This window comes from Cynocephalus volans, chromosome 1 (genome assembly GCF_027409185.1).
Source record: "Cynocephalus volans isolate mCynVol1 chromosome 1, mCynVol1.pri, whole genome shotgun sequence".
Lineage (NCBI taxonomy): Eukaryota > Metazoa > Chordata > Mammalia > Dermoptera > Cynocephalidae > Cynocephalus > Cynocephalus volans.
The window spans coordinates 47,272,887-47,294,553 of record NC_084460.1 but is presented as its reverse complement, the minus strand read 5'-3'; the positions used below and the strand labels follow the sequence as shown (position 1 = coordinate 47,294,553).

Sequence of the window (21,667 nt, the reverse complement as noted above, 5' to 3'; positions counted from 1 at the left end):
GAGAACTCTTATTTACATGAGCAAAATTCAAGACAAATGCTTTCAAATATGATCCAGGTATTTTTTCCCACGTAATTTCTCTAAGCTCATTATCTCTAAAACTTTTGCATTGTGCCTTACTCTGCCATTAAGCAGATCTAAATAATACCAATACATTAATAATAGGATTATCTAGCTGTGCCTCCTGAATTTTAATTTCTAAAATTTTAAATGATTTTAGGCATTGCTTTGGCATCTCAGAATATTTGGCGATACCCAGAGGACATCTTTTTCTATAGAGGGAATGCAAAAGATTGGGAGAGGCAATGATTGGAAATTCCAAATGGCCATGACTTTCAAATGCCTCCAAATTATTTAATCATTTCATCCATGGAGTTTGCTTTGGAAACAAATATATCAGCAATTCCCACTTGCATCTCAGATTTCTTTTCTGTGTGTCTGTGTATGTACATAATGTCTTCGGAACGGACCTGAGTCCGATATCCTCCTGATAATTTCTCAGACAAAATGAGCCACATTGCTGGAGATGCTCCCTATTAACGTACAAGTTAGAGGTGGAACCAAGTGTTTGCAGAGATGCTTTCTTATTAGTTTGCAGAAATAGTCCAGCAGTGAATATTTGTGCTTTAAAGTCTCTAATATTTACTATCATTTCTTAAAGACCCGGTGTACCTTGAAATCCACTTTAAATGCTATCCCTATACCTTCTCCTGAAAAAAGTTCCTAAAACAAGTGACTGCAAGGTCAATAGTAGAAAAAAAAAAAAAAGAAATTATAAATCCCGTGAAAAAAGTGTTATATGACAGTGTTTTTTCTTACGGCAATATCCAGGTAATCAAGCAAGCACTCTCAATGAGGTTATTTCTTATGTGGTTAGAATGACTAAGCTCCTTCATGATCGAAGAGCTGCTTGCCAAAGGTCACCCTAAAGAACACGAGGATTTCTAACTTCAAATGGAACTTGTAAAACCTAAAAATTTTTTAAAAATACAAATTGTTTCAAATTACTGAAAAATGCATATAAAAACCTCTTCTAGCGTGAGCAGACTCTATGAAGGTAGAAGGATGAGCTGTTTTTGATTACAGACTACAGTAAAGGACATACTGTATCTATCACAACATTAGAAAATTAAAATAAATTTCTCTCAAAGAAATAAAAATATAAAAGCATCCTCAACTCGTGAAGCAATAAAATTATTTGTGTGCCAAGCTTCTTTTAATACCACTGCGATTTTTTTTTATAAAAGTCATTCAATTTGGTTGTAATTAAATATGTAATGAAAAAGCACTGCTTCAGGGAAGCCATGCAAGACACTTTCTAACTGTTAGTTTAATGTATTTCCAACTGACTTTGCATCAAATGAAAATGATACTCTGTGTATGCCTGTTCTTAATATGGAATTTGTTAAGCAATTCTAGGTTTTTTAAAGGGGACCTGGGTGGATGCAGGCATTGCCTTTGAAATAGTGGTGGAGTCTTCCCAGACCATGACATTCCTAAATAAAATTGATAGTATAAATACAGTGATGGAAGGGAAGCTTGACTTTAGACATTTGACTCGTGTCAGCTAATTACAGACCCAGCACGGACATGAACAGGGCCTAGGTTTTCTTCTTGGCTGATTTTCCTAAGCTCAGCTGTAGTGATGAGCAGAGGTGTATCATTTCAATGGCCTTAAATAATGCCAGGCTCAGCCCCCCTTTAAAAGCTACTCAGTCGAGAGCACAATTCCCAAGCCACTGGGAAGAGAAATAGACTAACCCAGGTATTATCCAGCAGGAGAAATTCCATCAAATGAGTATGAAGTCAGCTGGGTGAAATAAAAGCATAAACCTCCATTGAAGAAAATGACAAAAGTCAAGATGCTTCAGGGACAGAACTCCTAAAGACACCTAGGAGGTATTTGTTGAGTGTGAAGCTTTTCCAAACAGTAGCAATAGAATTGAGGCAATTGGGAGAAAAAGAAACTGGTAAAGTGGTGGGAAAAGCAATGTAGAGTATCACTGAGAAATGTTCCTACCCTCCCCTAAAGTATCCCCAGATTTACATTGTCAAGAAGTTTCTGAGTCTCCTCTCCCTTACCTAGTTTCCACTAGAACTCCCTGTCACTTGCAATCTGCTGATTAGGGTTAATGTATTGTGTCCTGATATGGCAGATTAAAAATGAAATCAATAAATGCCTAAAACAAATGGGCTTTTGAGATGTCCCATTCAATCTGGTCTTTAAGGGTGAGATGAGAGGTGGGAGAAGGAAATCAGGAGGGGAGTGGCGAAAGGACCACTTAAGCGATCAATTTCAATCCAAAGCACTGTGCGGACAAAGAGGTTTCAAGGTATCTGTCCTTATTTTTTCAAGGGCCTGCCTTAAATAACAAGAATAGCCAAAACAGTTTGCTCTGCTGAGACCCTTTAGGCTTTATTGTATGTGTGTGTTTATTTTTTCCACTTATCTGTTAAAATCATACTGTTTGAGTAAGTGAAGGGATCTATAGCATGAGATATTTAAACACTCAAGATATGAACTTGGCTTTCTGAAGGATGTTTAAACACAGTGAGAGAGCCAGGGTCCCGAATCTAATCCTGTCCCACTTGCCAGTAAATTAAAGGTAAACTTCACCCTGAGCTGCCTGCCCCCGCCCCTACCCTGCTAGTTGAGATTCCTGGGATCTTACCCTTTAATCCAGAGTCACACTATCTTGAGGTGGAAAGAAAAGATCTCAGGTCATTTCTACTCCGTTGCCATATTCAGAATTGTCCCTGCTGAATATGTTTCTCATGTAAATAACCTGTGCTATTAAGGTGCAAATTGCAACTTTTAAGTAATGATTGCTAATAGTCTAGTGTTTACTGCCACACAAGGACATTCATGAAAACAAAATCTGCATTATTCATCTCCATATTAAATAAACAAAATAAATTGAGGGAGTTGTTCTTTTCTGCAAGACACTCCTCAGATCTAGATGATCAGAAAGCTTCTTAGAGTCAGCAAGAAGGAAACATCTAATCGCTTGAGCCGGGGCAAATCCTGTAACTTACATGTATGTTAGACATTCACATGTATATGATCCTAAAAGATTTTGTGTTCTATTACAATTGGCTGTCATTAATATAAAAACAACAGTTCAGGATGGTGAAATAAAATATGTATTGCACATGAATGCAGAGGATGAGATAGACTGTATAGATGGGTTAGAGTATAAGTAACCAATTTTAAATTTTTAACCACTCTGCCTCCTGCAAAATTCAAACAAATCAAAATGCTGTTGTTTTATTTTACCTTCCTGCCATCTTCTGTGTCTTCTGTAAAGTGGATAGGGGGAAACGATGCTGATATAGAATCCTGCAATGTTTTCAGGTACAAGTGAATGCATTTTGATGGTGAGTGAAATATATATCCAAAGAAGCAAGCACACACTCACACATATACAAACCCCCGGAGTACAGTAGACTGCTTTCTAAACTTTTTTTCTTGTCCTGAGTAATAGTATGGTAGAAGAGCATAGCTTTAGGAAGCCAAGGAGAAAGACATTTCGGAGGGAAATGTTCTGACTTAGCTGTTTCCTTAAAGAGATTGCCTACCTCACATTTCTTTTCTCTGAAGAGGGAGGAATATAACAAATAATTCCCCATCACTTACAATATCATCCTGTTTATCCTATTTGGATACCTGCTTTATTAGAAAGTTCTGTGATTGATTCCTTGAAACATGGAACTTAAAATTATTAATGCAAAGGAATCAAATTGCCTTGAACAATTCTTGGGAAACACAGAGCTCCGGGAGAGCCTCAGCTCTGATTCACTCACAGCCTCTTTCTATCTTCTATTATTCATTAATCAAGCTAGAAATCAGGCTTTCAACATCAGTCCATAGAAGTCATTATTTACAGTTATGCATTGTGTTTAATTTCAAGCAGTGATAAAAGTCAGTATGACCAAGACCTTAGAATCCACCTTTCTTCCCTTCCTGGATATTAACTAGCTAAAGAATCCCAAAGTGGCAAACTTTACTTGTGAATTACCACCTTAGCTAAAACAGAGGACACGGATTACCTCAGATGAGAGAAAAAAGAAAAATGCATAAAAAACTATCTGCTTTACTTACATGTGAACAAGTAAGTACCTTATGAGGGGCCTCACTGTGTATCAAATGAATTATTCTCTTTCAGCTTGAAAAGGGTTTTCACTTCTTCCAGTGAAAATAGTAAGTCTTGAAAACAAACATATAAAGACACTAGGAATACAGTAGGCCAGAAAACTGAAACTACAGCTGCAAGTTTCTAATACACACACACACACACACACACACACACACTCACACACACACTGCAATAAATGGACTAGCCAGCTAGTCCAATAGTTACCAGCTAAATGAAAAGGATCTAATTTAAATAATGTGATACAGTATTATGTTACGTACACCTGGATTCTCATTGATCAGAGGATAATTATAATCAAAGTAGTGCAATTCTGAGCAATGCACTTTTTGTAATGAGCTTACTAAAGAAGACATGTCCAGTCATTCTGGTAATTTAAATTACTGCCTAGTTGTTGATAGCTTTACCGGAACAACAAGGGGAAAAAAAAAAAAAAAAAAAACAAACAGTAATTTTCAGGGCAGTACCACTTTTTTGCTGGACTCTAGCCTAGGGTTTTCTTTCAGGACAGCAATAAGGACATTATCTCTAATAATCTAGCTAGACTTAAACTTATGTTTCCAGGACTAGACACAGCAGGCTTACTCTTTCTGAGTCTCAAAGGCCATTGCACACACCACAATGCTGTCAGATTGCAAAGCAGTCTGTTTTAAAAAATACGTGAGTTAAAAGCAGAAATGGCACGGGAGATAATTTTTTAAAAAGAAATAGCTATAACTGAAAAAGGACAATTCACTGACTAGGCAAGTTCCAAATATATATGGTCCAAAAATATTTTAATTATTTTTTCTCTTAGGGAAACAATTGGAAAATAATACAAATCAAAGCTTTATAAATGATATTCACGCACACAACTCAAACCAACCTAAAATGGTTAGGGATGCAATTCTGTGCTCAGAAGGGAAGATAATTGTGGATATTTCAAGGCACATGTATTGCCATTCAGGCAGGAATCAAATGACAAGGATGGAGAATGAACTTGGTAGTCCAGCATGTTCAGATACAAATACCCACTTTCCCCAGATTCTTAACTAACTTTGAATTTGTTCTAAGGGTGACTGCAAAGTTTATTAAACTGTTCCACCAAACTTCTCCCTGGGTTTTGCTCAAGTTGGAACAGAATGAAATGTGGGGGTGGGTCTGCAGAAGACCAGCCTTACTAACATTGCCTCAATGAAGACGAAGGGGGGGCTCCGTGGGGGGGGGGGGGGGATCCGCGGAAAAAACTTAAGCGTTGCTAAAGCCCTGATTCAACTAAAGGACACAAAGAAATAAAAACGCCCACATTAAAAGCCAAACAAGATAATAATTGTGCATGTCTGGCTCTGAATATAGAGGGCAAGGCTTGCGTCACTGGTACTCTGAGTTACCATGGTGAGTGATTTATTGATATATATCAAGAATGAATAGATCAAAGGCAGTGAGATGACAGGTGATCAATCAAATGTCAAATCAAAACTAGCAATCAAGTGGAAAGCTGATTTTTCAGTGGGTGGGTCTGGCAGGAGAAAAATGAACTTTCATATTACACTTCCGAGAAAGAAAACCCTAGCATACTATTAAAAAAAGCAATTAAGCAACCCAAGTGGGAAAAGAAAAAAATCCCTTAGATGGTCTACTGTACTGATCCATTGACCTGTTCCTATCTTTTGGGGTGGGCATGTGGTAAGTAAGGATTCAGATGGGATAGTTTCTACTACACAAATCAATTCACAAAGTTTGCGACTCTCTCTGGGTAAAGAAAATCCAGAGCTGTTTAAATTTCTATGGGGCACTCTCCGCCTCCTCCCCCTTTTTTTAAGAGAAAGGAGAGTATTGACTAGATTTCCGAACGTGGATCCTTTTGGAAAACATATTCAAAGATCCATCCATTTCCTGGGGTGTTTTTTCCACCTTGATGATCAAAACCAAACTCCTATTACTAGCCCCAAAGCCACCCTGCAGCCCAGGGCTCGGGCTCGCCTCACTTCAGCGCCCCAAGCCCCAGCGAGAGGAGACGCTGTCCCTGGAGGCCACAAGCCCCTGGCGCTGACCACACGGAGGGATGAGGGGGTAGAGGGGGCTGTCTCCCTACTCCGCACCCCAAATCCTTTGGCCCGAGAGGCAAGAAACAGAGTGGGAGAAAGTTAGGTGTGGGGTAGAGGGTGGAGGGGAAAAAGTTTGAGGGAAGGTTTGGTGGGATAGCTCCCCCCACTTCCCACCGGAGCCTGGAAAGGGGAGGATGCAGGAGATCGGGGAGAGAGGATGGGGTTATCAGAGGGGCACCCGGAGCAAACTCCCCCGGAGGCTCAGGGGGGAGGCGTTCCGGGGCACCCGGAGGCAAGAGCGAGGCCGCGGAGCTGGGCGCACAGGGCAGCCTGGCCGGACAGCCCCGAAGCGCAGCCGTGTCTCTTACCTGCCGCCCGCTTGGGTGCCTGCTGTTTCCGTCTTGGCATCGCTCTACTTTGCTCCAGTCCCACTTCTGGCGCCCCAGCCCCGAGCCGCGCGCGGGGGCCCGCGGTCTCTCTCGCCTCTCTGGGTCTCCTCCGCCTCTTGCCCGGTGGCTCCTAGGACGTCACTCGGCCTCTGTCCCCCTGATGATCCCCCCTGCAACTCCTCCACCACGGGCCAGAGACCCCCCTCTCTGGGTGGCAGACACGGATGGGCTTGTGCCGGCTGGTTTGAAGTAGAGGTTGGTTCTGCCTTGTTTGTTTTTGTTTTGTTTTGTTTTCCTCTTTCTTTCTCTCTCTCTTTTTTTTTTTGTTTTTGCTTTTGGAATTTTTTTGTTTTTGCTTTTTTTTTTTTTGGTGACTGTGGAGACACTTGATTTCTTTATTAAACATCCAAGACCGGGTTCAGGTGGAATGGACGAGCGGCGCACACGCGCCCCACGCACACGCGCGCGGAAAGATAAGGGAAAAGGCAATCCTGGGAAGGTGGTGGGGTTCTTCTTCTTTTTCTTCCCCTTCCTCCTTCTTCTCTTTCCCTCCTCCTCCTCCTCCTCCTCCTCCTCCTCCTCCTCGCCGATCTCTATGGCGGATTCGTGCAGGGGGAGAGATCACTCACTGTAGGTTTGTGGCTGCTGTCAGATCCCCGTCTGTGAGTGATATGCGAGAGGACAGGAGCGGGTTTGGGAAAGACAGAAAATCTGGAATTCACTCACTCATACACACACACACAGACAGACACACAGACACACACACACTCGCACACACGCACTCTCGCTTCCTCTCACACACACACTCACACCCCCCACATATGCGCGCACACACATACACACACACACACTCACACACACACAAGACAGGGCGAGGCGATGCCAGCAAACATCGATCCCGCTGAACAAACTGAACATTAACAAACTCCTCCTCCTCTCCCCGCGACCTGACGACAGGGAGAAATTTACTCCCCAGCCGCAGAGCGCCAGGCAGAGGGAGTCTATTAAAGGGACAGCGTCCCGCCGGAGACAGGGGCTGGGGGCGGGGGGACCCGGGCGTGTCGGGCCCCAGCCCCTTGGTGAGCCCTTGTCGCCGGTCTGAGGGCGTGCCCACAGGGCGCGGGGACACCCCTCGAAGAGGAGGATGGGGAGGGGGCGAGGGGGAGGACCTTAAACAGTGATGACCTCCATCCTCTAAGTCTTAACCTGACCCCCCAAAATGTTTTCCCCGCCCCCCCTTAAGTTAAGCGTTCCTTCCTCTCCTGCTACCAATAGATGGTCATAAAAACAAAAATCTCCCTTCTGCTTCCTTCATGGTCTGATCACACATTCTTTCTGTTTGTTTTTTAACAGTATTTATTGAGCACCTACTACATGGCGTTCCGGAGATTCAGCAGCCACAGAGAAAGGGGGGATCCTGGCCCTCTGGATGCTCCTACTGTGACAGGGGAGAGCAGACAAGTCACCCCCAGATATCCAGTCTGTGCAGAAATGTTACTCTTTTTCAGAGGTCTACCTTAACTTAAAATTTAACACTGCATCCCATTTCTCCATTTAATTTTTCCTCACCGGGCTTGTCAATGTTGCCCATATTATACACAGTTTTCTATTTTGTTTATTGTCTCAGTTCCACCTCTAGAATTTAAGCTTCCTTGGGAGGAAAAATTTTTCCTCTTTAGTCCACATTCCCAATGATGGCAAAGGACAAGAAATAGAGTAAGTAACCAATAGAATACTTGTTAAATGATTGAAAAATAAGCAAACAAATAAACAGGATAATTTTAGAATGATAAAATCCTAGAAAATGTCAAAATTGGGTGCTCTGATAGTGTCTGACAGAGGGGTAGCTCCAGATTCAATATGGGAGACAGGAGATGTCTTTGAGCTGAGACAGATGGAAGCCCACATGTGATTACTCAGTCCTGCACCTTTCAAGTTGTTGAGGACACATCTGTGAACCTGGACTCTGCCCTCAAGGAGCTCTCTTTCCAGTGCAGGAGGCAATTAAGGGGCAAGGGATGTAGGCTGGGACAGGAGGGAGGTGTACTTAGTAGGGAAAATTAAACTAGACTTGGAGGAAAAAAGGATAACTAGCAGGTGGGGCTTCATGGGAAGAGTAATATCAAAAGCAAGTTCTAAACGTGGAGAAGAAGTTAGACAAAAAAGGAACTCTGACATAAATGCCCTTATGTTAAAAAGACAGGCATTGTCAAAAGCTTCTGCTTCCTGCCTTAATATCTTCTGAGGCCCGTGTTCAGATGCACATACCTGACACTCACCCTAGAACAAGCTTTTTTAACCCCTGCACTATTGGCATTTGGGGCCAGATCACTCTTTGTTTTGGGGGCTGGTCTGTGACATGCAGAATCTTTAGCAGTATCTTTGGCTTCTACCCACTAGAAGAAAGACCCCTCCACCGGAGGTGTGACAATGAAAACTGTCTCCAGATACTGCTCAATGTCCTCTGGGGACCAAAATCACCCCTGGTTGAGCACCAATGCCCTAGACCATCTAAACTGGAAACTTCTGGATGAGGGCTTAGGAATTTGCATCTTGAACAAGCAACCTTCACCCCCACATGTGAATCTCCTGCTTATCCCAGTTTGAGAACTTCTGCTAAAAAAATCAGATATACCCAATATTGCTAACTATAAAGCCAACTCAGGCTTAGCTATTAATATAATTTAGGGTTCAAGAGGTGACATTGTTATTGTGGTCATTGTAATGGGGTTTCATCTGTGCCCACTCCTCACAGCTTCCCGCCCCCCACCACCCCCCCGAACCTACCACCAGCAAGATCTGACCCAGTATGATCTGGGACCCCTCACACCAGCAATCCACTCACCTGTCATCTTTGCCCTGCCTCATGGGGAATTGCCAGGTACAACTAGTTCCACAAATATTTTTCTTCACAGTTCTCTTGGGCTACAGGAAACTTAACCTTCCCCATCCTACGTGTCAATTGCGACATGTTATTGTCACTGTTTGCAAAGTGCTGTTTAATCATTTTTAGCATCCCCACACATATCTCCATCTCATGTTGTTACCTCACCCACCCGTAAATCACCCAAATAAGTCTCCACCCATTACCAGCCCCACCCAATCCCAGCCAGTCCTAAGACAAGTGAAGCAGAGCAAACCCTGTTTGCTAGTTGGCAATGTCAACAACAGGGTATGGATTCTAATTACACAAGGGACCTTATGGAGTGTGTGCTAGGGACCATGGCCTACTGAGTAAAAACCTGCCTCCAAGGGACCACAGTGACAGGATCAGGAGGTACAGACTTAAGGCCTGAACAGAAGGCTGAGGCCGCAGTAAGCTCGCATGAAGTCGCCACATCCTATGGAAACCCCATACCTGCTGATCTGGTGTGTGCATCACATTCAGTCAATTGTTTGTGAACATCACTGTATGCGTTAGGTGTGCCAGGCATTGTCCCAAGCACAGGAGAGGCCAGAATGCATAAGACAGGATCCCGCCTTCAAAAACTTCTGTTATAAAAACATTTCTAAAGACTGGGAACTAGGAAAGAGGGAATTCAGGAGATGCATCCAGCCTTGGAGAAAATCAGGAAGGAAACAGGAAGGAGAAGTTGACTCTAGACAACAGAATTTCTCCCAGGTTCTCTCTAGCATTCTCAAAATTTTACCACCACTCCCTCCTGGTCCTCAATAGCTGGTTATATAATGAGAGGGACTTAAAATAACTCTAGTACCTACCCTCTGGCTACTAACACATTGTTGAACCTACACTTCTGGAATTTTTTTTTATTTATTTGTATTTTTTCTTACTGCTACTAATATAGAGTATTTAGCTTAGTTATTAACAAAGATTTTGGTTACACCAGTGGGATGCCCAGCACAATGGTACCAGATGTTGTTAAGTAGTGAAGACATGGCATTAAATAACATTGAATCACACAGTGAGAAAGTTACTCTCTCTCAATTCTCTTTCAGGATGAAAAAGCCTGTTTGGAGCTAGTATCTCTTTTCTACCTAGCACTTGCTAACTTCCAACCAGGATATCACAGATCTCAGGCTTAGAAGCTTGGGAGGGGCAAGAATATCTAGCTGAGCTGGTGTAAGGTGAAGGGTTTGGATCACCATATCGGCCAGCAGCCAAAAAAAAAAAAAAAAAAAAAAAAAAAGGAAGAATGGCTGGACTTTTAGAAAATGGTTTCTTTTTATTCAATTTGCTTTAGGGTTACCATCTATTTTAGTGAAAGACACTGCTCTCCATTTATGGCAGCAATCAAAAGTTTAAACAAATTTAGTTGAGTTTTAAAAATAAATCTATTTAAGGAACAATGGAGAGTAAATAATGGTTCAGGCGGGACATGGAGATGGTGAAATGTGAGAAAGGAGCCATAGACACTACTAGACTTGGCAAAACCTGTACTGAACCACAGACTCTGGGCTTTTTGGAAACTTCTTCCAAAAGTCGGTGTCTTGGAATTAGGTTATGTTTAAGTCTCCAGGGAACATGAGTTCCTAGGATCCGGCACTCTAACTTTGGGATGTGTAAGGGCATGAACAGATTGGAATGACTCAACCACATCTTCCAGAACAGTTGTTCCCACACTGGCTGAACATCAGAACCACCTGAAGATTTTTATTTTATTTCTTTAAGGTAAAGAAGCCCAGGCCCTACCCCAGACTTACTACATTAGATCCCAGGGTGTGGCCAGAAAATCTGAAATTTTTAAAGTTCCCAGGTGATTCTGCTCAGGTGCCAGGCATGGAAACTTTTTCTGTATAAACGTTGAATTTTGTAACAAGGGAATCAAGTTCGTAGAGTTTATTGCATGCAAGAAACAGAAAGCACATCTGTTCTTGGATTCACTCAAAAACGTTGGATAAAAAGTCTTCTCATTGTACCCATAGAGGCCTATAAATCCCCCAATCAAAGCACTCATAGTATTGAATTATTGTTGCTGTTGTCAGTTTGCCTGTCTTACCACTGGACTCCAACCCTGTGTAATTAAAGCAAATAGTTGCCGAGTGCCTACCTTGCATTCTAATTACTGGACATTAGGGTAGCCTGGGAGATTCTCAAGTGTAGAGACAATGTCTCAGTTACTGTGATGCCTCATGTGCAGGCTTTGGGGCTTCCTTCTAACAAGATCTGCTCCCCCTCCATCTGTTTTTCCTCTTCACTTTAAACTCAAATGTTACCTCCTTTGTCCATCCTATCTGCCCCACTCTTTCTCTGTATCTTCTTCATATATTTGTCTGTTTATTATCTGTCTCCATTAATTAAAATGCAAGTTCTATTCACCTCTATATTTCCGAGTCCGGAGCAGTACTGGTGCTCCATAAAATACTGGGGAATGACCGGCTACCAAGCTAAGTATACTTGCAAGAAAGCATGTAGATTTAAATACCTTAGCCTACGTAGGGTTTTTACTAGCTGTGGGTACACAGCTCTGCAGCCTGTGCACCTCTTTTCCTGTTGACCTGTCCTTCCCTCACCAAAGTTCCTCCTTCTGCTCCCTTTCCTCTCTCTTGGCTATTGCTTCTTTCAGATCTTCCCTTAAATACTGCCTCTTCCAGGAAGCCTTCTGGGTGGATCCCACGTAATTCAAACTTCTCTAGTCCATATCTTCTTAAAACAGGGACCCCATGGAGAGTATGAGTCCACATACGTAAGTATACAGATGGGGAGAACTAATTAGGTTGGATATCAGGATTACCTTAATGGTCCCCTTAGACAGTGGACATGAGGAAGCTTTTGCGGAGCTGGTATTGTTCTTAACCAGGGTGCTGGTTACTCCTGTGTGTTCAGTCTGTAATAATCAACTCAGCTGCATACTTAGGGCTTGTGTGCTTCTATATAGATACATATTGCTTCAAATTTTTTAAAAAAGCAGTATTCTCAAATTTAATGTATAGTATAATCAACTGGGGTGATTTAAAAAGTCCCAATGCCCAGGTCTTACCCTGGACCCATTACATCAGTCTGTGGGGGTGGGATTCAGCCATCAGAATTTTTTTAAAGCTCCCAGGTGATTCTAAGGTATGGCCAAGTTTGAGAGCCAGTGTACCATATGATTTTGCCCTTGAGGATATAATTCGTCGCCCTCCTCTATGTCATTTAACTCTTTCGGGATATCCCTTTTCCCTGTAACTATTTTGTGAAAACTACAAGGTAGCAATCTCTGGTGGTTTTCTACCCTCCCACGACACCTGGTACAACATCATGTTGGTGGGGAGAGTCAGAAGAGAAGAAATCCCAGATCGTGGAGAGTTAAGGGAAGACAATAAAGCAGGGTGTTGGGTCAGAGAACCAGACAGGGAGAGGGAAGACAAAATGATGTGGGAGGGTTGGGTGGGGGCTAGATCACGGACAACGTCACTCACAACACCGAGTCTGAATTTTATTCTTCCACTGTTGATAAATGATAATCCACTTATTTACATCCTGAAAAAACCTAGTCCATTAGAGCCTGTTTGCTCAACCAGCACAGGAGAGAATATGCCTTATTCTACTTGGAGGAAATTTGCTTTCTTGAAACCGGTAAGGTTGACAATAAAGTTCGGGGATGCTCAGGAGTTGGCAAGCTTACTTCTAAGACTAAATCCTCCAAAAGTTTTTGGGCTGTCTTTTAAAAAACTATTTTGATTTGGCTTGGTGTAGAATTTTGCAATAGCAATCAAGCATTATGTATATTTTAAACAGAATGATTGCTGAGTGGGCAGGTTGAGGAGATGGGAGCTGTTAGATTTAACATATATCACATTTCTCCCTTGGAATTGGCTACTTGCAATCAGTGACAGTGTTTTGCTGCTGCCGAAGAATCCAGACCAAGTCGCTGGCCCAGTAATCCATTGCTCAACTTCATTAACCACAGGAAGACATTAAGTGAACATAAGGACCGGAACAGCCTGGAAGCCGTGTGATGAGCAGCCTTTAAGTTTTGGGCTCCGGTATATTTTATGACACCTCAACTGTGCATCAAGCTCTACTTCCTGGACTCATTAGAACTGTGAGCCCAAAGGTGCCCCTCAACTTTCAGAAGCAAATACAGAATGATATAATTTGCTCTGAGAACACCTTTCTGTCTTATCTGGAGCATGTCTTATCTATTATGATTAGGCATTAAGCACCCTATTGTCCTTAAAATTTTATGAGATTCTACCATTGCTTGCTAGAAATATGTCAGAGTGACTTGTCCTGAGTGCTGTTTTCACCCAACAATACAGCTTGTCTTTTCTCCTTAACCATTGCTGGGCAGTCCAAGGAACTCACGGGTTCAAAATGGTTGAATAGCCTGGGACTGCTGCAAATGCTCTTTCTAGAAGTCTTGTGTTTTGCTTTTGCTTCTCCAAGAAGCACATGCCGAGATAAAGATTTGCGTCCAAGTGGTTTATTGGGAGATGATCCTAGAAAACTCCAACAGAGGAGTAGGAAAGTGAGTATGGGGACAAAGGCAGCTAGCACAGGGTGTGTTATCCAGAACGTTATCACTGTGGGCACCCGGAGCTTAATGTTGCTGGAGAATGCTGGGAGACAGTGTTGATTATGCCCTTTAGAGATATCCCTGCTCCAGTGTGAGAGAACTGGGGTATTTATCCACTAACTCCTGCCAGTCATAGGATAAAGGCTGCTCCTGGCCTTCCCTGCAGGCAGAAGAGCCACCAGTGCTGGCAGTTAGCAGTTAAGTTGGTGTGTGAAGATATGCACTGGGCAACATCTGTGGGATGGGGATCCCCCAAACTGTGAGCTTCACAAGGGCAGGGACCGAGACTGTTTTGTTCACTGCACAGCCCCAACTTAGCAGAGTGCCAGGCACACAGGAGACCTTCAATAAGTATTGAATGCACCAATGTGTCCAAATGCCTCTTTCAGGCTCTCTCGTCTAGTCCGATTGTTTTTAATAATTTATTTAGCACTTGCTTGTAAGTCTTTTTTATTCCCTGATTTTGTCAGTCTTCTCTCCCCCAACAAGTGCGCTCACTTGGGGACAGGGTCTCTTTCCTCTTCCCTGTTGTATCTCTAGTAGATCTATAAAGCAGAGTTCTCATTATTATTGTTGCTCAAACTTTCAAACAAAATAAAAGACATGTGGTCTGACTTTCACTACTTACTAAGACTATGACCTTGGGCAAATTATTTAACCTCTCCAGGCCTGTTTTCTCATCTACAAAATGGGGATAATTATATCACTGACTTCATCAGGCATGAAGCAAATGTGAAATACTCAGCACACACCTGACACATAGAAAGCACTCCCACATTTTTAGCTTTTTCATCATTTTATAAGCATTTGTGGATAGATTATTATTTCAGATATATATGGAGTCCAATCTAATTTGCACTGAGGGATAAAACTCACTTTAGCTCAATCCTCTGCATTTGCAAGGGCACCGACTCACAGAAACTGATCAGGGCAGCTGGGATCCTCACGCAGAAAGCACAAAAGGCAACAGCGCCCGAGCTTTCACCGTTGGAGGTGGAGCAATCCTGCTGTCGCCCTCTTCTGTCCAAGGCATCTTTCCTTCTCCCACTCACGCTCATTAAGCACCTGCTCCATGCCAGGCACTGGGCTGGGTGCTGGGGAAGTTGCAGAGAATACAGCATTCTGTCCCCATTGGCTCTCAGGGAACCTACAGATCTGGGGAAAGAAAGGCAAATGATACTAATGACAATAACAGCAGCTGACATTTGCCAAGCACCTGGTGCCAAGCATGGTTCTAAGCACCTTGCAATATAAATGTATTTACCCTTCAAACAATTTGATGAGGTGAAGTGCCTTTATTGTTCCCATTTTACATATGAGGAAACCGAGGCACAGAAAGGTTAGGTATCTTACCCAAGGTTATGGAGATAGCACATGGGAAAATGGGGACTCAAACCCTCTGGGTGTGGCTCCAGCTTGTGTGCTCTTCACCATCACGCAGCACAGCCTCCTGGTGCCGCTGCTGCTGCAGTGACTTTCACATCACAGAACGCCTGGTTGTTTATTGCATTGTCCACATTCTGCAGCCTGTGATACTATCTCCCAGAGAGCTGAAACAGATTCTCGGGCCCCACCTCTAGAGTTCCGGGTTTAGTAGGTCTGTGGGGGGCCTGGGAATGTGTATTTCTAACAAGCTCCTAATGGCAGGGAAGCTGCGAGTCCACAGACCTCACTTGGAGTCACCAAAGTCCTAATGGAGATGATCTTCTCCCCGCCCCCCATGGGACATTTGACAAAGTCTGGAGACATTTTGGTTGTCACAACTCAGGGTTTGCTACTGGCATATGGTGGGTGGAGACCAGGGATGCTGCCCAACATCCTACAGTGCATGGGAAAGACCCCTGCAAACAAAGAATAATCTGACCCAAAATGTCCATAGGAAAGGTTGAAAGTCCCAGTGCAGGGCACAACCTCACAAACCTTAATGTGTACAGGAATCGTCTAGGGATCTTATTTAAAACACGGATTCTGATTAAGTAGGACTTGTGTGGTGCCCAAGATGCTGCATTTCTAACAAGCTCTAACAGATGATGCTGACACTATTGATTCAAGAACTCCAGTTTGAATAGCAGAAGCTAGAATACACCTGGCATAGGTAAGGGTCTTGAATCAAGGCTTAGGATATAACAAATTTCTAAGAAATAAAACTCAAACATCCTCCTGCATTAGTTCAGAACAAAAGTAACTCTGAGTTTAAATAATCCTCTTTCAACCTACCCTGCAGCAAGTTTTGCCCCTAATGAATCACTGCAGCACAGGGGCTGGGGGGACACAGCTCTCTACTTCTCTCCTGCAAATACAAGCAGCCAGGGGCCTGCTTAAAACGAGGAAGGACAGAGTTTCGTCAGAACTGCCGCACTTCAGTCCCAAAACATCAAGTCAGGTCTATTGTTGCATGGAATCATGGCTTCTTTCCAAGATCCGCATATTGACGATGGGGTTTGTATCGGCCTGACTTTCAGGTCTGCAAATGTGAGATGAAAAAGTGGCTGTTTTTAAAATGGTTGCTCTCTTGGGAAAGGGGTATGGGAGAAAATGGACTCTCTGCGTCCAGCCCTCCAGAGATGGCACCCTGGCCCCTGTGATAAATGGCAGCATTAACAAGGTTTGGTTGAGAGGGAACCTACAGATTTATGACTTCCTGTGTCCGCCAGCAGATGTCATTACGGCTGACAGAACAGAAGGCCTTTCAAGAGCTGGCTGGGTGGAGCTAAGTAGGGGAGAGGGGGAGGCAGAAGCCAAAACGAGTGTTTGCTTAGTGGTGCTATTGTTGATACTGTCATTTTAGGAACACAGGAAAGTTTTACATTAACCTGAACATCTTGTAGGATCTCTGAGCTCCTGCTTCTGAGATTCAGGCAGAAACTCTCCAATGAAACACATTTATTGGCTTCACGCAAATAAGAAAACCTACAGAATTTTACTCCTGGCTTGCATGCACCCTTAAAAATTCTCTAGGATTAAAATGTACACTTTGCACTGAACAAAGATATATTTTACCCTGAAACATCATTTCGATGTGTTTTTAATATATCCATTTTACAAATTCAGCAGCTTGTTCTGAAATTCCTTTGATATACATATAATTTTATCCATTTAAAAAAATTGTTTTATAGGATGTCATTGGTATTTTACTTGCCAGAGTTTTTTGTGGTATTGAAAAATGGTGTAAATTTGGCATTTATCATGGGCCAAAATACCCATGTTAATAAGCAGATCTGCTAACACATACTTAACAGTAATTACAGGTCACATTTCCACATTTCCTCCTTTTAATCTTCACCTGAAGATTTACCTTCTGTGGGTGAAGAAGGCATTTTTTAAAAGTTGACTCTCTTATCTAATAGACACTTGAATGCATCCTTTGGGCTCATGTGATCAGCGCCCCAAGCTGCACACCAAAAGGAACGTATCTGTTTAGAGGGGCTGGGCTGTCCTTACATCTGTCATCAACAAACCATCCCCCATCATGGCTGCACAACCAGCGTGACTTGGCAGAAATTAAGGGTCATGGAGGACTTCATAAGAGACAGCAACAGAGTGCCCTTTGCCCCTGGCTTCTCAAAACAAAACAACTAATTTTAAGCAAACACTTAATCAAGAGCCTTCTTCTATAACTAATCAATAGCCATAATGTTGGTACGTGGGTTGTAATGAACATATGATTTCATAGAGATTTTCAAAATTTATTCAAAATAGCTCAGTGAGTATGAAAACGGCCACCTCCCTAGTCCTTTTGCAAACCATTTTGGAGCAGCAGTATGGCGACATGTTTACTAACTCCAGACACTCACTCTGAATTCCGTTCCTGGCTCTTCCACCCTCTACCTACGTGATTCTGAGCAAGTTACTTAAGCTCTTCAAATCTGTTTTCTTACCTTTAAAAGGTGGACAATAATAGCACCATTCTCTTAGTGTTTTTTTCTAATAAGGATCAAATGCAATGTTTGCAAAGCGATTAGCCAGGTGCCTGGCACAGGGGAGGAGCTCAATAAATTAGCTATTGTTATAATGATTAATGTTAAAATATCTTCCCTCTTTATTATTTCACAGGTAGACATGCCAAGTCATAGACTTATTCATTGGCCACCTAGAAAAGAAGTCCAATAATAATAATAATAATAATAACATTAATTGTAGCTGTCATATATTGAATTCACACGAAGTGCCAGACACTGTCCTAAATGCTTCACATGTGAAATCTATTAAATTTAATCTGTACAACAACCTTATGAAGCCAAGTATTACTTCCATTTCGTGTACAAGGAAACTCAGATTGCATAGGTTAAGTCAGTGGTTTTCAAATTTGAGTGTGCACCAGAATCTCCTGGAGGGCTTGTTAGAACCCAGATTGCTGGATCCCTTCCCCAGACTCTCCAATTCAGTAGGCCTGGGCTGGGGTTTCAGGGTTTTCATGTTAACAAGTTCCCAGGTGTTGCTGCTGGTACTGGGGACCACATTTGAGAACCACTGATTTAAATAACTTGTTTAAGTTTACACAATGAGTAAGTGTCAGAGTGAGTTTTCAAATTTAAAATTTAAATAATTTTTTTATATGTACTCTTAGCAAATACCTGTATTTCTTCAAACTTCTTAACATCAAACTGTTGAATTAATACTTCATTGTTGAATTCACAAAATACAATGATTCGGATAGCTGCTTGTTAGCGTGTCCTGTTCCATGATGTTTTTCACAGCACAAAGCAGTTTGTGATGCCCTAGAAGAGGAGAATTTCTGGAAATTTTTCAGAAAAATCATCAAGTTTTTTAATCATCCCCATTCAGCCACTCTTGAGATCGCCAGCAGTCCTACTGGGCTACAGGAGAATGCAAGGCCTGTGACCCACCTCCAGCTGGAGAATCCATTAGGAGTTCCAAGATGGAGCCCAGCTGAGCAAGTCACACATGGCTACCATCTGTGCTTGAGGCATGGCATCTCCTTGGTCTCCAACCAGGGAGGACTCTCAAAACACAGCCCATTGGACATCAGAAGGCCCTGGAGATGTCTCCATTGAATGTCTAAGATCCAGATACCCCCACTGTCCAGGTGAGCTACTTGCAACCAGTCAGCCCAAGAGATCATTGGTACCAGCTGCTGTCTGGAGTAAGAACGGAGATGTTCTTTAGCCCACTTTGGAGAGTTTGGGAATGCAGCACCAAGACTTCCAGAAGCCTACAAAGGATGTAGGCCAGCGCCAGGATCAAACCTTAAGTCCCTTAGTGGGTAAAGTAATCCAGTAAAAGGTCAATGGTATCTTCCTCATTCAGTTGCAAATGAAGAGCTCTGGAATTCAAATACAGGCAGGATTTGTAAACCCTCAAGGACTGGAAGAAACTAGATGAACTGAAAAAACAGCTGGTGGCACTGACACAGCGAAAGCTGGCTGGTGGGAGACTGGGGATTCCCATGGCCATGATGTAGAACGTAGGAACAGAGAACACATTGGATTTCCTCTCTGGAGCCTGGATTCCAGTGGTTGTCTCTACAGAGTGGGCCAGCTGATCTTTGAGGACCCTGCTTCTTCAGACATACATAAATGCTATTTACAGTCACTCACCCATTCATTCATTCAACAAATATTTACTGAGCACATATTATGGACTGGGTACTGGGGGGAAAAAGCACAGACCCAAACTTCTGCTCTTGTGGAGCTTGCTCTGCAGTGAGAAGGTGAGACAATATACAAAATGAATTGTCTAGTATATTAGGATGTGAAAAGTGCCATAGAGAAAAATGACGAAGGGAAATGGATTTTGGTTGCCAGGTGGTGTGGTTGGGGAATAGACCATCTCTGTTCCCAACTACAGCATTTATTGCCATCAGTGAGTACCCTTTGGTTACAAAGGAAAGAAAGTTAAATAAAATTGGCCTAAGGACAAAAGGAAAAATTTTGGCTGCACATTAACCCAGAAGCCTAGAAGTGGATATTTTTAATAAGCACTGTAGTTTTTCCTCCCAGCATTTACTCCATTGATCCTTTCTGACATAACTCAGATTTTTACTGGGATATCTAGCTCTTCCCTATTTGATTTATGTACCTCCCAGGAAGCAGAACCCTTCCCCAGCACCGGGGCTTAAGCCAATCAGCACATTTCCTCCTCCCTGATAGAAACGATTGCTTCTTCAGCAGGCAAGGGGTCCACTGAAGCTGAGTCTCAGAAACTCTGCTTGGGATCTTTCATTTACGGAAACAGAAGGGGAAACCGTGTTACTGGCAGTCATCTCTTATCCTGTTAAAATGAAGTAGAAAACAGAGATGGAGAGAAAACAACAAAAACAAGAATAAACACCTAGGATCTTGATGACACCACCTATCCCTTAGAGAAGTACACTCTTGAATAAATCTGCCCTATGTCTAGACTTAAAGTTGAGTGAGTCAAAACCAATCCCCTTTATGGCTTAGAGCCATTGGAGTTGGGCTTTCTGTTATTTTAAATAGAAAGATAAGATATCTAGTTCAGGCACCTTCACACCCAGGTTCCCATGAGTGACATCACAGACCTCCAGTTTTCCCTCTGGGTGGACTTTACTCCCAGCCTGGCCCTCCCATCTTGACCACCAGCAACCTCTTTCCTGGAAGCACCTGCCAAAGCTTTGCAATTGTCCTGTTGGTATTACCTTGGGTCTCATGCCCATCTCTGAACCAAGCACTTAGATCAGGGTAATAGAACACTTCTAATTCTGAAATTAATGCTCTCTCTTGAAACCAGGGCTGCCATCTGCCTCATTTGAATCACATTGTTTAAGAAAGTTGATTCTTCAAATTAAGGAATTGTTACCAGAAAGGTAAAGCATGGATGCTGGACAATCAGAAACCATAAAAATTCACTATAATATCTAACTTTTTATTGTAGAATCTCACTTTCCCCATTTGTAAAATAAAAAGTTTGAGATAAAGTGATAGTCTCCAACATTGTTACTACCAAGGACTCCCTCTTTTGCCTTTCTCTGTTGCTCACTGTAGAGATGAAATTAAAATAAATTTGAAATATCTTGTCTATAATTCATCCATTCATTCATCAAATATCCATAGCCACCATTCAATACACTGTTATTGAATATTTGCTAGCTTCCAATTTTGTTCTAGCCCTGGGAAGACAGCAATGAAAAAGGTTGGAAGGAATGTGATTCACTCTTTTCAATGAAATGTAATTGGGAATCTGCTGGTGGTTGTCTTTCTGTATTAAAACGCCAAAACTTTGGTCGATGATGGTTTCATGCTCATGCCCCTTAAACTCTGCTTAGAATGTTGGTATGAAGATGTGATGCCTATAATTGGAGCAAAAATTTTGCAGCCATAAAGTGAGATGCCTAAGGACAAAGAATCAGCAAGCTGAGCATGGAGGAGCAGGAAGGAAAGTCAGAGCCTAGGGCCATGAAGGCTTGCACAATCCTTGGCCCTCTGTGATAAACCTAGACTTGTATTCATTCAGGTTTCTTGCCCAGTGAGATAGCTCAAATCTTCATTGTTTAAGCCATGCTTAACGTCTTCTGTTACTTGCAGTCAAAAACATTCCTTATTGAAACAGTCAGATCCAACCGTGATCCCCAAGCAGCTTATAGTCTGAAGATGTCTAGTGAATACATAATTACAGATGTGACAAGTGTCCTGAAGAGCAAGTGAAGGTGCCTATAT

General features: G+C 42.5%; 1 protein-coding gene across 1 annotated transcript in view; it reads right to left on the bottom strand.

The window, feature by feature from the left end:
- TSHZ2 (teashirt zinc finger homeobox 2) overlaps window positions 1–6,856 on the bottom strand; it is a 267,063-nt gene extending 260,207 nt beyond the window's left edge. The window contains exon 1 of the mRNA XM_063113033.1: window positions 6,550–6,856. Coding sequence (XP_062969103.1) covers window positions 6,550–6,589 — 40 coding nt within the window. The 5' untranslated portion in view covers window positions 6,590–6,856. The remainder of the gene's footprint in view (window positions 1–6,549) is intronic.
- Window positions 6,857–21,667: the final 14,811 nt, after the last annotated feature.